Here is a 16,031-nt window from a genome sequence, read left to right as displayed (position 1 = left end):
ACGGACCCATATAAAAGTAATAACTTCTACTTGCAGGAAATCCTTAATATGGACAAAAGGATCCAGCAATGCTGTAGCTGAGCTGAATAAAAAGCAAAAATATTTTTACTGATTAAATGTGAAGACAATAAACACACGATTGCAAAAATATTTGGTCTATGTGTGTTTTTTAAGTTATCTCCAGGTAATAAATAAATACACTATATGAATGATGCAGTACTGATATGTTATTTAGCATAGAAACTATAAAATATATTTCCTGCCTTATTCTGTGATAAAAATGGGAAAAAGCTGTTTGTATTAACCTTTATAAACCAATCATAAATTGTAATTAGGAAAATATTGAAAAAAAATATTATAGTCCCCTGCTGCAGCCAGAGCTGGGAAGTAACGGATTACATGTAATCTGGATTACATTATCAGATTCCAAATCTCAAGTACTTGTAATTAGAGTAAACTACTTTTTTTAAATACTTGTAATCAGACTACCGTTACTTTTTTATGAATTACATGATTACATATTATTTACACAATGGTAATAAGCTGTTCGCAATTCATTGATTCTCCTTTAAGTTTCCTTTTGTTAGCGTTTTTATTTTTCCTGATAAACCTGCTGCTTATATACGTTCGTGATTATTTGAGTTTTTCCTGCGGAGAGGGGGAGGGGTGGCAAAATTGCTCTCAGAAGATATCAGCAACAAGATTATGGAAAATAGCGGGGAAAGCAGCCTTTAATCACTGGATGTACAGACATGATTTAATTTTTAAAGAAAGTCACAGGAATATGTCACTGTTCAGTGTAAGCTCTGCCTACCACGGATTAATTTGCTGTCCACGGAAATCTTTGACCTAGCAAAGTTATTGCTGGGAATTTCATGTTCTTTAAAATATTGTTTGTAATGTTGATTTTTCTTCATTGTTACTACCTTATGCACTTCAAGGCCCTGTCCACAAAGAGACGCGATTGCTGTAAAAGCATACATTTTGTATCATGTAGGGGTTTCATCCACACGGATCCTGCATTTTGTCCATCAATTATTTATTTTGTTATTGTACAAGTAACGTAATAGTTACAGTAAAGATGATTTTAATAGATATGAATTACACCACATGCCTGTACATTCTGTCACTGTAGCATTTTTTTTATCAATAACGTTACCTGTGAGAAAATAACATAACGTGGCAAATGGACTGTTTCAGTTTCAATAATAGCACTTATAAACAAAGTTATATTGCTCTTTGTACTAAGGTAAGGATTTTTATCATGTGTGGTGACCGAGATTTTGGCAGTACAATTAAATTACAATCGGATATGTGTTGTTAAAAATATATTTAGTCATTACTTGCAAATGTTCGTTCAAATTTACTTTTAGAACGATTGGTTTGAGCACGTTAAACAACACGGCATTAACCATAAACACGTAACACTGCACAACATTAACCCAACAAATCATTTAACATATAGCTGTAAGCTGTCACGGGATAATATATGTCTCCTTGATAGTGCATCCGCCTCCCATGCCGAAGACCCGGGTTCAAGCCCCACTCGGAGCAAGTTCAAGGAGCGTCAGAGAGGACCCGGGAGAGAGGGGTATTACATAAAATAATACGATCAGATATACAGGTATTACAAAAATGAATAAATTACCTCATCCGTGATCATGATTCGTTTATCCAATTTAGATACATTGCTATGGTGAAAACCCATTAAAAACGACATCTCCCATCGTCACCTGCTTCATAGCGTCATCAAGCTTCGCCTTTGTTATTGTTGGAAAAGTGCCCTCTTGTGGTCAATTACAAAAATCCCATATTGCAGCTTTAATACATGTATTGCTCCATGTTTGTATGTATACCGCACCCAAGGTTTATGTACATAGTCCATGTCTTCTCCGTTTTTAGTGTGTCTCTGTGGCAGAATTACAGCGCCACATGTTGGTCTGGCATGTATGCTACATAGTTTTGTGTCTTTTCCTCATTGTTACTATGCACTAAAAATGTTTTGATGTGGATAAAAATGTCATTGCTTTGTGAATTTAGTCTTTTTCAGAATTCATGTTTGCAATGTAGCTATTGTTTGATGTTTTTCATTGATACAGTCATATACACTTCTAGTGTTTTATTATTTGTATTTTTTTTATATTTGACCTAGCATTGATATTGCTGTTAATTTCATGTTTTTCAATATTGTTTTTTGTAATGTAGTTGATTTCTAAATTTACTTCTAAGTAAATATGCTTTAAAATTATAAAATGTGATTGTTCCATTCAGTGTTACTAGCAAACACTAAGAGCAAGGTAAATTAGTGTTAGTATTTTTTAAGTATTCACTTTCCTTACATTGCACTTTGAAAAGAACCTATTGTGGCTCTTGTTGGTGAATTAAATATATTTTTTGGAATTAGGCTAATTCAATGTATTTGATATCAAATAAGAGTTAGCACAAATGTAATCTAAATGTAATCCAAAACTAATCAGATTACGTTACCAAAAATGCGTAATCTAAGAGATTATATTACTGACTAAAAATTTTGTCATGTAATCTGTAATCAGTAACTGATTACAATTCAAAAGTAATCTACCCAGCTCTGGCTGCAGCTAAAGTTACACACACCATAAACAACAGCTGTGCATGCTCTCTCCGTGTCATTCTTGTAAAATTATATTTATTTCATAAGTAAACAAGCACACTGCTCTTCTGAGAACTCCACTTACCTGCAGAAGTTACTAAAGGTGTCTGAATGTGGGGTATCATCCTGGATGAAATCATCTTGTGAATGGTCATCATGTGGATCATAAAAATGACTGCTAAATTATAATTTAAAATATTAGCATTTTAATCTTTATTTATTTTATTTTATTATTTATTTATTTGTTTGTTTTATATATTTATATTTTGAAAGATACTAATCTGGGATGTTTGTTGGAATCTCAGAGTCTGCTAATCTCAGAAAAGGGAAACCCAAGGTTTTCAGTTCCAATAAAAGACTAAACTAAACCTCTCAATAAATTCCATAGTTACTTATGCTGTGAACCAAGCCTGTCCGGGAGCAGGTTTTCTTTGATAAACCCAGAGTTATCACAATTAATTTAGTCGTCTTTATTACCTACACATAAAAAAGCAACACTTATTATTTTAACTGTTGGATTTTAATATTGGTAACTTGGCCATCTCCTCTTCATCTCTAATTGATGCTGGTGCAGATTATCCCCCATTTTATGAGTCTCTTCCTTCTTGCTGTTGGCCAGTGGCAGCCCCGGGACCATATGCAAAAAAACAAAACAAAAAAAACAAAACACGTACAGCTCGGTTCACTTCACCTAGGCCCTATTGTTCATTTCTGTGAAGTAAATAAAGTTTTGTGGATCATGCTTCACAAGCTGTTTTATGTATGGGTTAAATGCTTGGAAATAACATTTAAAGTTTTCAAGTCTATTCATTATTTGTAGCATGCAAGCCACCCAATAATCGCAGCTTTGTGCTTTGTAACTACAAAGTGCCTGCATTAAATATTATGATAAAATATATAGAATAAAAGGGTTTTTACAGTCTTTTATTTGTAGTGAGATCATTCGACAGTAGTAGCATATGAATCAATTATATTTTCCTTTTTAATATTTGCAACAAAAAATAAACATGAATATTTGAATGCATGTTAAAAAAAAATCAGAACAATTTAATATAAAGGAATGTCTCATGAAATCGATCGATTCAGTTTCAAAAAATGTCAATAAGTCTACTATAATATAAATATAATAATATATAATAAAATAATATAATATCATAATTTTTACTGTATTCTTTACTGTGGCTGTTATTAAGCATCTCATCAAAAAACCACAACTTAACCCCAAAGAACTAGTTAATTATACACCAATCTCGAATCTCCATTTTCTGTCCAAGATACTAGAAAAGGTGGTATCCTCAAAATTATATTCCTTCTTAGAGAAAAATGGTATATGTGAGGATTTCCAGTCAGGATTTAGACCGTATCATAGTACTGAGACTGCTCTCCTTAGAGTTACAAATGATCTGCTCTTATCATCTGATCGTGGTTGTATCTCTCTTTTAGTTCTATTGGATCTTAGTGCTGCGTTTGTCACAATTGACCACAACATTTTTTTGCATGGACTTGAACACTTTGTTGGCATTAATGGAAGTTCATTAGCATGGTTTAAATCATACTTATATGACCGCCATCAGTTCGTAGCAGTAAATGAAGAGGTATCATATCGATCACAAGTGCAGTATGGAGTACCTCTAGGCTCAGTACTAGGGCCGTTACTCTTCATGTTTTATATGTTACCCTTGGGAGATATCATTAGGAAACATGGTGTTAGCTTTCAATGTTATGATGATGATACTAAGCTCTATATTTCTTCGCGGCCTGGTGAAACACAACAATTTGAAAAAACTAATGGAATGCATAGTCGATATAAAAAACTGGATGACGAGTAATTTCTTACTGATAATTTCTGAAAAAAAAACAGAGGTGTTAATTATAGGACCTAAAAACTCTGCATGTAATAACCTAGAACACTGTCTAAGACTTGATGGCTACTCTGTCAGTTCTTCATCATCAGTTAGGAACCTAGGTGATATTTGGTCGCAATCTTTCCTTAGAAAGCCACGTTTCTAGCATTTGTAAAACTGCATTTTTCCATCTCAAAAATATATCTAAATTACGGCCAATGACCTCATTGTCAAATGCAGAAATGTTAAACCATGCATTTATGACCTCAAGGTTAGATTATTGTAATGCTTTATTGGGTGGTTGTTCTGCACGCTTAGTAAACAAACTAAAGCTAGTCCAAAAAGCAGCAGCAAGAGTTCTTACTAGAACCAGGAAATATGACCATATTAGTCAGGTCCTGTCATCGCTGCACTGGCTCCCTGTCAAACATCGTATAGATCTTAAAATATTGCTTATTACTTATAAAGCCCTAAATGGTTTAGCACCTCAGTATTTGAATGAGCTCCTTTTACATTATACTCCTCTACGTCCACTACGTTCTCAAAACTCAAAATCAAAATCAACTGCGGTCGGCAGATCCTTTTCCTATTTGGCACCTAAACTCTGGAATAACCTACCTAACATTGTTCGGGAGGCAGTCACACTCTTGCAGTTTAAATCTAGATTAAAGACCTATCTCTTTAACCTGGCATACACATAACATACTAATATGCTTTTAATATCCAAATCCGTTAAAGGATTTTTAGGCTGCATTAATTAGGTAAACCGGAACCGGAAACACTTCACATAACACCCTATGTACTTTGCATCATTAGAAGAATGGCATCTACGCTGATATTTGTCTGTTTCTCTCTTGTTCCAAGGTCACCGTGGCCACCAGATCCAGTCTTTGTCCAGATCAGAGGATCTCTGCAGTCACCCGGATCCAGTACGTATCCAGACCAGATGGTGGATCAGCACCTAGAAAGGACCTCTACTGCCCTGAAAGACAGCGGAGACCAGGACAACTAGAGCCCCAGATACAGATCCCCTGTAAAGACTGTGTCTCAGAGGACCACCAGGACAAGACCACAGGAAACAGATGATTCTTCTGCACAATCTGACTTTGCTGCTACCTGGAATTGAACTACTGGTTTCGTCTGGTCAGAGGAGAACTGGCCCCCCAACCGAGCCTGGTTTCTCCCAAGGTTTTTTTCTCCATTCTGTCACCGATGGAGTTTCGGTTCCTTGCCGCTGTCGCCTCTGGCTTGCTTAGTTGGGGTCACTTCATCTACAGCGATATCGTTGACTTGATTACAAATAAATGCACATACACTATTTAACTGAACAGAGATGACATAACTGAATTCAATGATGAACTGCCTTTAACTATCATTTTGCATTATTGAGACACTGTTTTCCAAATGAATGTTGTTCAGTTGCTTTGACACAATGTATTTTGTTTAAAGCGCTATATAAATAATGGTGACTTTGACTTTGACTTTGAGAGAGAGATCGCGCTGGCGCCTCAAGCTTCCGCATTTTTTCTCCTTTTTTTTTTGTCATAAATTTTATTTTAGGCAAGTCGTGTTGATTTGAGAAGAAGACTAAATTGATCAAACATATGCTCACTGCGCTTCCTGCCGCTGTCCACTTGGTCGTTCCTTAAAATAATAATAATAATAATAATAATAATAATAATAATAATAATAATAATAATAATAATAATAGGCTAACTGATTTTAACAAACATAAAATTTTCCAAACATATTTCTAAATTAACTCAATAAATAAACTTAAAGAAAAAGGAACACCTTGCCAATTAAAAAAACAAAACTGAAATATTGTAATTGCTGCAACAGCATCTACTTTAACATTATACTCTTCTACGTCCACTACGTTCTCAAAACTCAGGCAATTTGATAATACCTAGAATATCAAAATCAACTGCGGGCGGCAGATCCTTTTCCTATTTGGCGCCTAAACTCTGGAATAACCTACCTAACATTGTTCGGGAGGCAGACAAACTCTGCCTCCCGAACAATGAAGTATGGAGTGCATGTGTGTATGTATGTATGTTTGAACGTCTTTGCAATGTGCATGCTTATTTTGTAGCACCACTGTACATAATCATTACATAAGAACCCAGATACTGTCTTTCCTTAACAAACAACAAACTATGTGTCACAAGTATGTGCGTGTCTTTGTAGGAGGTGCTGCTTCATGATGTAATGACACACCTCAAGACCGCACTATAAAAACATTATAACAAAAGGGGAATCACATGTTCCTACTGAAAGCAACCGACCACTTCTCTTCAGGAAAATTGGCAAGACTTAAAATGGCCAAAAACACCAATATTCGAATCAGTCTCCCAGCAGTCTGCTTTGTCTGGCAGATTGCAATGATTATCCTGTTTGGTGTGTTTATCCGTTATAATGAGGAGTCTGACACTCACTGGATCGAACACAGAAGAAGGAAAAATATTTCCACAAATTCAGAGAATGACTTTTACTATAGATATCCAAGTAAGTAACAAACATGCCACAATGTTTTGCTGCAACATTCTATATTTACTTATATAGCATTGATTGATTGTATACATTTTGAGGTAGCAATTTTCTCTTCTCTACTTTTTTTTTTCTGTAGGTTTTCAGGATGTGCATGTGATGATCTTCGTTGGTTTTGGATTTCTAATGACCTTTCTGAAGCGTTATAGTTTTGGTGGAGTTGGCTTCAATTTTCTCATCGCAGCTTTTGGAATTCAATGGGCTCTGCTGATGCAAGGCTGGTTTCATTCCCTGGATGAAAATGATGGAAAGATAAAAATTGGGGTTGAGAAGTAATTCATTTTTTGAATTCTACTTTATGAATTATGACATCATGAATCATCACTGATATGTTCACCTACATGTTTAGGCCCCCTTTATAGCAGGGTTCCTCAAATCTTGTACTAATGATTTTCTAATGATCATGAAGACATTGATTAGCATGTTTAGGTAAACTCAGAGCTAAACTCTGCAGGAAAGTGTATCTTGTGGGCCAGATTTGAGGATCCCTGCCCTACAGTGTCACTTGACTGACATGCTTTTCTATAGGATACTGAATTCATGTTCCATTTTTTAAGCGATGCATAATCTATACACCTTTAATCTGTTTACGTAAAATTTAACATTTTTTTTTTTTTTTTAATTCAGCCTTATTAATGCAGATTTCTGTGTGGCCGGCTGTCTCATTGCATACGGCGCATGCCTTGGAAAAGTCAGCCCAGTGCAGCTGATGGTTCTCACTCTATTTGGAGTCACCCTGTTTGCTGTTGAGGAGTACATCATTCTTGAACTCCTACATGTAAGTTTAAATCCACTTATTGTCTTCTTACCAACATAAGAAAAGGAATTTGTCATTTTGTATTATTTCACACTTGCATAGGCAAAAGATCCTGGTGGTTCCATGGTCATCCACACTTTTGGAGCATATTATGGTTTGACCATATCTTGGGTCTTATATCGACCAATGCTATCGCAAAGCAAACCTTTACAAGGATCTGTTTACCACTCTGATGTGTTTGCAATGATTGGTGAGTGAAGAATGTCTCTATCAGCTTTTCTTCATTGCATCAAGAAGGGTATAACAAAAGGTTATACATTTTCCCTCTCTGTCATTCAAACCACATTCACTTAAAAACATTTAAATAGCTACATGTGCAATGTTTTTATATATATCTGTGTGTGTGTGTGTGTGTGTGTGTGTGCGTGTGTGTGTGTGTGTGTGTGTGTGTGTGTGTGTGCGTGTGTGTGTGTGTGTGTGCTCTTGTTTTTGTGACACATCAGGACACAACTCTGTATAATGACATGGGTATGACACAGGTATTACAAGGAGAGGGTGACTTATGAGGACATAACCCATGTCCCCATTTTTCAAGACGCTTATAAATAATACAGAATAAGGTTTTTTTTTTTTTTGAGAAAGTAAAATTGCATAAAATTTAATATATACAGTTTCTACAGTATAAAACCATTACGCCTATGGGATGTCCCCATTTTTCACAAACAAACGTGTGTGTGTGTGACCCCGGACCACAAAACCAGTCTTAGGTGTCAATTTTTCAAAATGATCATCTGAAAGCTTTCCATTGATGTGTTGTTTGTTAGGATAAGACAATACTTAGCCTTGAATATCTGCAAAAAAAGAAAAATGAGAAAATTGCGTTCAAAGCTGTCCAAATTAAGTTATTAGCATTGCATATTACTAATCAAAAATTAAGCATTGATATATTTACAGTAAGAAATTTCCAAATATCTGCATGGAACATGATCTTTAAATAATATCGTAATGAGTTTTGGGATAAAAGAAAAATCTTTTTTTGCCCCATATAATGTTTTTTTTTTTTTTTTATTGCTACAAATATACCCCAGCGACATAAGACTGGTTTTGTGGTCCAGGGTCAAATATATTAAATTAGAGTTTGAATCAAATTTCACACATTTGACAATGCAAAAAGTGCTGGGTTGTTATTTGTTGCTTATTTAGTGATTTGGAACAAAATAAGATCAAAAGTTCCCTTCACTTCAGGGGCTTTTCCTGTTGTATAGATTTTCAAAAGGTTCAGAATTATTACTAATTTTTGTCCCGCTTCCTTTAACAGGCACTCTCTTTCTTTGGCTGTACTGGCCTAGTTTTAATTCTGCTATTGCAGATCATGGAGATGGCCAGCACAGAGCTGTTATAAATACCTACCTCGCACTTGCGTCCTCAGTTCTCACTACCTTTGCCATTTCAAGTATCTCACAGAAACATGGAAAGTTTGACATGGTATCTAAATCTCTGGTTGAAAATCTGAGTTGATCTTTAATTGTTCATAAAATAACTTCTTGACTTATTTAGGTACATATTCAGAATGCTACCTTGGCTGGTGGTGTTGCAATGGGAACAGCGTCAGAGTTCATGATTACCCCTTACGGCTCTCTGATAGTGGGATTCTGCTCAGGCATCATTTCCACATTTGGATATCTCTTTCTGACTGTGAGTTTTGCTGTGTTTTATAGTACTGAAAATGTTCATAATAACATTGAAGTACAATATGCATATTATTTATTGACAATAAAATTAAATTGATTTAAGTGTACTTTATAATGCACTGCTAATTGTCATACTTTTTTTAATGTCCAAATTAATTTCAAGCAATCACTTTCTTATTTATTTATTTTTCTTTATTAGCCTTTTATGGAAAAAACTCTCAAGATACAAGACACTTGTGGAATACATAACCTACATGCAATGCCTGGAGTTATAGGTGGTATCGTTGGAGCAATTACTGCAGCTTCCGCCAGTGAATCAGTTTATGGAAAAGAAGGGTAAGTGTTTATATATATATATATATATTTGTGTGTCACACACACAAACACACACACAGTCATAGTTGGCTTCTGTTTGTACTGTTGCAGTAAATATAATGAAAGCAAACTATTGTGTAATGTGTGATACCATGGTTTCTGTTCAGGCTGATTAATACTTTCGACTTTAAGGAAGCTGTTGCTAACAGGACAGTCAACATTCAGGGTGGTTACCAGGCAGCTGGTCTTTTTGTGGCAATAGCATTTGGCCTTGTAGGTGGAGCTTTGGTTGGTGAGTGCAAATAAAGTTAATCAGGTAAACTACTTTATGTGTTTTTAAAAATATGCATTAGAGATGAGATTTTATGTTGTGGAAATTTCCAGGTGGCATATTAAAGCTGCCAATCTGGGGAGACCCAGCAGATGCCAATTGCTTTGATGATGAAGTTTACTGGGAGGTAAGAAAAGTGTTTTTAGATTAACTACATGGTATTAAGTTAAACAGAACTGATACATTTTAGGATTCCTGTCAAAAGACTACTTGCTTTATCAATTGGGGCAAATAGAATTTGTGGTGTTTATTTTTAGGTTCCTGAAGATGAGGATGAGAATATTCTCTCTAGACAGCCAAACATGAACCAGACAAGAGACATGCCAGATGCGTGAGTATATCTGTGGGAAGTTTAAAGTCACTTGATATGAAATTAATATCAAATTGCATTTAAGAGATTAAGAAATTGTGGTTTAATATATTTAATGTAAATACTTTCTGTAAAACTGTTGTAATATTTTATGTACACAGATATCAACGGAGTCATGTGTAAGAAAAAGAAAAAGAAAAAAAAAAACACCCTGAAAAACTTCACTTCCTGCAGAACTTCAGCTGTGAATGATGTTTGAATAAGAATTAAGAAGCGTTTACAGATTGAGACTAGATAAATAACTCAATGGAAATTTTTAAGTCTGTCATGTGCTTTGGGTTGTACAATGTCATAATCCTAAAGCAATTTGTCTGAAGCACCTGACTAACCAGTGTTGCCACTGCTACTTCCAAAAAAACGAATCCAAACATGTTTATTTTCTTTTTTAAATGCTTTATATTCCTACACCAATGCTCTGAAACTTTCTTATCTTTCTTTGCAGTCTAACTATATACTGTATATCAGTTTAATATTAATTGCATTTTCTTTTTGCATTACTATAATAATTAATTTACAGAAAAATACAAGGTTGACTTGTTTAAGCTATAGCATACATGAAAAGTTAACTACCCATGTTATTTAACCTCCCTAATAAAGTCAAGGTTTTTTTGTTTTTTGTTTTTTTTTATCATATATCAGTTTAGTTGTTTTTTGAGCACTGAAGGACTTTGACTCTACAATGTGATTGGCTTTGACAGGTGAATTTGCATATTTGCCTGTGGCCTTTATTTAAAGGAACACTCCGTGAGCAAATAAACTTCCTACTGTCATGAATGTTGAGAGCTACATATTCATCAAAACTGTTTGTTCAAAAGTCCAGTTCATTAAAATAATAAGTAATCATTCCCATTAGATAGCATCAGATCAGTCTTGGAATCATTCTTTGCATTTATTGTCACTAAAATCATTGTCTACATACATGGATAGTCTCTTGTTGTCTTCCCTTGTCTTTATTAACAATTAACATTTCTAGCATTGGCAAAAAAAAAAGTAACTAGTTGGCTTTTTATTTTATTTTTTTACACACCAGAAAAATGAATGTTTATGGATCAAATTAGGGATGGTGCAAAAACAAGCAAACAAAAAAATCATTGCAGAGCATAAAACTGAGAAAAGAGAACAGACTCTGTGGACCATATTAGCTACACAGCTGGTGTTTTTTGCACTAATTGACCTAAACTTTTTGCCTAAAAGGAAGCGCTTGGAAAAGTGGTAGCTAGGGTGGGAGGAGGTAACAAGTGAGGCAGCCTTTTCAGCCGCAGACTTTTCGATTTATAGTTGTACATTGGACACAAATGCTCTGTGCAGACTAGATAATGTTTTGATGTCTGCCTTTGAAATTGACCGACACAGCTTCAAACTAAATCCAAAATGACTGCCCTAAGATGTTTTCATAATTAAATAAAAATATTTCAAGCAATCGTAACAGACATTAAAATAGGCTACTGTAGGCTACATGTTATTTTACAATAACGTTGTTTTTAAACAGTTCACCCAAAAATGAAAATTTTGTACTTAACGTAATCAGTGTTTTGTTGCTATTTTGTTTGTTTTTTTTTATTTACGTTCACCGTGTGTGCGCTGTCTTCTGAACGTAAACAACGCTGAGTAATTACATTAATTACGTTCTGGGGTACTCTCCAAGATGGTGTAAGACAGTAACATAGGGAGAAGAATTGTTGAATAAACTATGCTATTATTGTTTTTTTTTTGCACACAAAAAGTATTCGCGTAGCTTCATATAATTATGGTTGAAACCCCAGAGGTCACATGGACTATTTTACCGATGTCCTTTACATTTCTGTGCGTTGATTGTGTTAATATCCTTGCTGTCTATAGAGGGTCAGACAGCTCTCAGATTCCATCAAAAATATCTTAATTTGTGTTCTGAAGATGAACGATAGATCTTACGGGTTGGAACGACATGAGGGTGAGTAATTAATGAAAGAATTTTCATTTTCGGGTGAACTAAAATGGTATTACTCTGTTGTACAACTCAAATGGTACAACTCTGTTGTAAAAGCTAGTTTCTTTCAACTTAGACTACTTACCAAATTGAAGCCATTTCTATCTTTCAAAGATTTGGAGAGGGTTATACATGCTTTTATCATCGCCTGGATTATTGTAATGCTTTAGATATAGGAGTTAACCAGGCCTCTCTTTCTAGATCGCAAATAGTTCAGAATGCTGCTGCTCGACTCCTTACAGGAACCCATAAACGAGAGCACATTATGCCTGTTCTTGCCTCTCTTCATTGGCTACCTGTTTGTTTTAGAATACAGTTTAAGATTTTATTGTTTGTTTTTAAATCTCTTCATGGTCAAGCCCCAGCTTACATAGATGATCTACTGAAGATGCATGCTCCTCTAAGGTCATTGAGGTCTGCTGACCAACTACTCTTATCTGTTCCTAGAACAAGACTTAAAAATGGAATGATCTGCCTATGCGTGTCAGAGTGGCTCCCAGCTTTGACAGATTTAAATCACGACTTAAAACTCACTTTTATTCATTGGCTTTTAAACCAGCCTGAGAGTTTCATTTATGCATTTTATTATTTTAGTTTGTCACTTGTTTAAACTGTGTATTGTGCTCATGTTATGTGTTTTTAAAATTTGTTGCAATTATGTCAGTTTCCAGCACTTTGGCTAACCTTGGTTGTTTTAAATGTGCTTAACAAATAAAATTGTATTGTATTGTATTGTAACTAACCAAAAACAGCAGACACCCTTTGTGTTATTTTTACTCTGTTTTACTAGTTTACTGAATCGTTAGCTATTTTGCTGACATCATTTATCAGTCTTCCTATTTTCTACATAGCCTATCTATTGTTTTTACATGTTCTATTTACGAATGCGAAGTTTCATTATTTTTTACATAATCATCATTATCTGCAGTACTATGTTATAACATTATACAGTCAGTTTACTTTAATGCAAGAGTTGCTTAGACATGGTCAGAAAGTGGCTGACTGGTTGGTGATAAACTTCAACTCTGATCAAAGGCTCTCATAGATAATGATTCCCCCTTTAGACAACCTTGTGATAATGCAAATGAATTGCTGTAATTTGATCCCTGTGTTATATATCAGAGCGGCAAATCTTCAAAGTGTTTGAAAATGAAACCTTTCCCCTTTAACGTGATCAGTCTAACATGTCTCTACAACTTTAATAAATAGTGTGTTCTTTGTTAACTTTTTGAGTCATCCTCTACTTCTCGTTATCCTGTACTAGTGTCCATTCTCAAGTAGTGTATCAGGTTTTTGCTGTTGCCTCTTAGGTAATCAATGATGTATCTACAGTAGGTTATGCAATGTTTGCTTACTGGAGGCTTAGATGACTAAAACTCATGTATAATATATTTGAATATCTGTTTATTTTTGAAGTCTTACATTATATGTATTTTATTTATTGCAACTGCTTTTACTGCTTCTTCCAAAAGCATAATATAAAATATTAAGGGATTTTTTTTTATTATATAAGCACTAGAATAATATGTATATTACCGCCAATAGGTTCAACATTGTTCAACATTGAACATTAAATATGTAATTATTTGTAACATATACTGGTAGCACTTTATTTTACCATCCTGTTCCACATGTGCATACGATTTCATTTTTATAGTAATAACAATAACTAGGTACTTAACCCTGAACCTAACCCTAAACCTAACCTTATCCATGTGGTTACTTTATATTAAAATATTTTTTTAGGTAAGTACACTGCAAGTATATTTAAGTGCATGTACTGTTAGATAAAGTCCATCCCATTTACTAGGAATTTCTGAGTGAAAATAGTTTCAAAGTAAATAATACACTTTATTTTCTAGCCACTCGCCTTTTAATAAAATCAGATGCACTATTGTGTATATGGTTTTATAGCTACCTGTAGATGCTGAGCATCATTTTGGGTGAGACTGTCATGTCATATCATGTCTGTCATGTATTAGGAAACAAATTAGTTATAGTGTAAACCATTAATTATTTGTTCCCAAAGCAGATGGTTTCTGGTTGTGCAGGTACATCCAGTCATGGAAAGTTACTGGAAACTACGTCGATCCCCATGCATCTGAGTAAGTCATCATCTGAGAGATCAGCACTCAGTCAGCAGTCAGAACGTATTTAAAATAAAATACTTCTCTCCAAATTGGATTTGTCAGAACAATAACTTATGTGCATCAGACCACCCTAAAAATAAATGACTAAGACCATGTATCAATATTAACAGAATATGGGGCATTTTTTATTGCCTAGGTTGAAGGGGGACTCCTAGTTTTATATAATGAAAAATAAGTACTAGCAAAATTGAAACCCAGAAGAACAATTACATTTACGCTGGAGAATTTAATAAGCTGTTGTGCAGAAATTATGAAAACAAAACTATTGCGAGTGCATTGTGTAAGTGAGATCTTCTTGTAATGGATGATAGTGTGCTTGATTAGTTCAAATAATTAAAATTCATTTGAATTATTTCAAGGGAAACAAATGGGGTAATCATTTATAATTATTATGTAGACTTGGATATACAGAGTAAGAAGGATGGTCCCTTTTTAAGATGTCTCCTATGTTGTAGACCTACACATGCTAGTCGCAATGAGACCTGATTGTGGTTCCTTGTTTTGTAACAGCTGAGACAAAAGAGGATTACATGAACAAAAGCCTCTGTGGATGGTTGAGGAGGATATCCTGAAGCCAACGGGATTTGTTTACATCGTTGTATCAACCACAGAACTAACACAGGAGCACTAAAATATGCAAATATGCTTAATAACCAAAGAGCTGCAGCCATGAAGAGCACAGTAGTTAACGCCCAAGTCTCATCTTTCGGGAAGGCATCTCTGAATGTTTTGTAAATGGGCTGAAAGTTGCAACACAAGGGGTTAGTTCAATATTTTTATTCCCATGCCAGTGAAGACAAAATCCCATGCACCTGAATTTCAAGGTTAGCCTTGTAACATTTTAGAGGTCTTTCAGCAGCTGTGAGTGAAAGACTCTGGTCTCAGAGCAGTGGTCCAGGGGGCGACTGCAATCCAGCTGTGTTTTTAAATGAGGAACATCCATCTGAGCCTCTTTCCACTACTTATTGGCAAAGGAAAACAATCAGCTAGATAGAGAGAGAGCTCCACGCTGTGGTAAGAATTCAACACACACACACACAGAGAAAACATGTGCTTCCACTTAATGAGGAAATTGAATTCAAGAACATGATGGATTTGTTTTGCATATTTTTAAAGATGAATCTGTGGGTTTCACTTTTTTTTGAAAAAGAAAAAAACAATCCATGGAAGACTTATAATTGTTGTTGTTGCGTTACACTTTATGGTTGAAAAGACCAATTATGAATTTATAATCAAACCTTTCCCTTGCCCATCTATTTGTATGTGAAATGGTACATAGTGCATAACACCTGCATATTATGTGTGTTTTATGAAATTTTTGATTAATACAACTACCTTCTAATACATTAATGTCAATTAGCAGGTTTGTAATTGCAGAGATTTGTGTATTTGTCCACGCTGTTAATGTAATGGCTGTTCAAAGTGTTG

At 34.8% G+C, this 16,031-nt stretch overlaps 1 protein-coding gene across 1 annotated transcript; it reads left to right on the top strand.

The window, feature by feature from the left end:
* Positions 1-6,161: 6,161 nt before the first annotated feature.
* On the top strand, positions 6,162-11,689 carry LOC127959115 (ammonium transporter Rh type C 1-like). The gene is made up of 11 exons (XM_052558110.1): positions 6,162-6,981; positions 7,103-7,295; positions 7,651-7,801; positions 7,883-8,030; positions 9,099-9,265; positions 9,338-9,475; positions 9,671-9,807; positions 9,954-10,078; positions 10,171-10,244; positions 10,375-10,448; positions 10,589-11,689. The coding sequence occupies exons 1-11, from the start codon at positions 6,738-6,740 to the stop codon at positions 10,608-10,610; spliced, it is 1,473 nt and encodes a 490-aa protein (XP_052414070.1). The 5' UTR covers positions 6,162-6,737; the 3' UTR covers positions 10,611-11,689.
* Positions 11,690-16,031: the final 4,342 nt, after the last annotated feature.

The sequence above is a fragment of the Carassius gibelio genome, chromosome B6, assembly GCF_023724105.1.
Source record: "Carassius gibelio isolate Cgi1373 ecotype wild population from Czech Republic chromosome B6, carGib1.2-hapl.c, whole genome shotgun sequence".
In the NCBI taxonomy this organism is placed as follows: domain Eukaryota; kingdom Metazoa; phylum Chordata; class Actinopteri; order Cypriniformes; family Cyprinidae; genus Carassius; species Carassius gibelio.
This window is presented reverse-complemented; position numbering and strand designations above follow the sequence as displayed.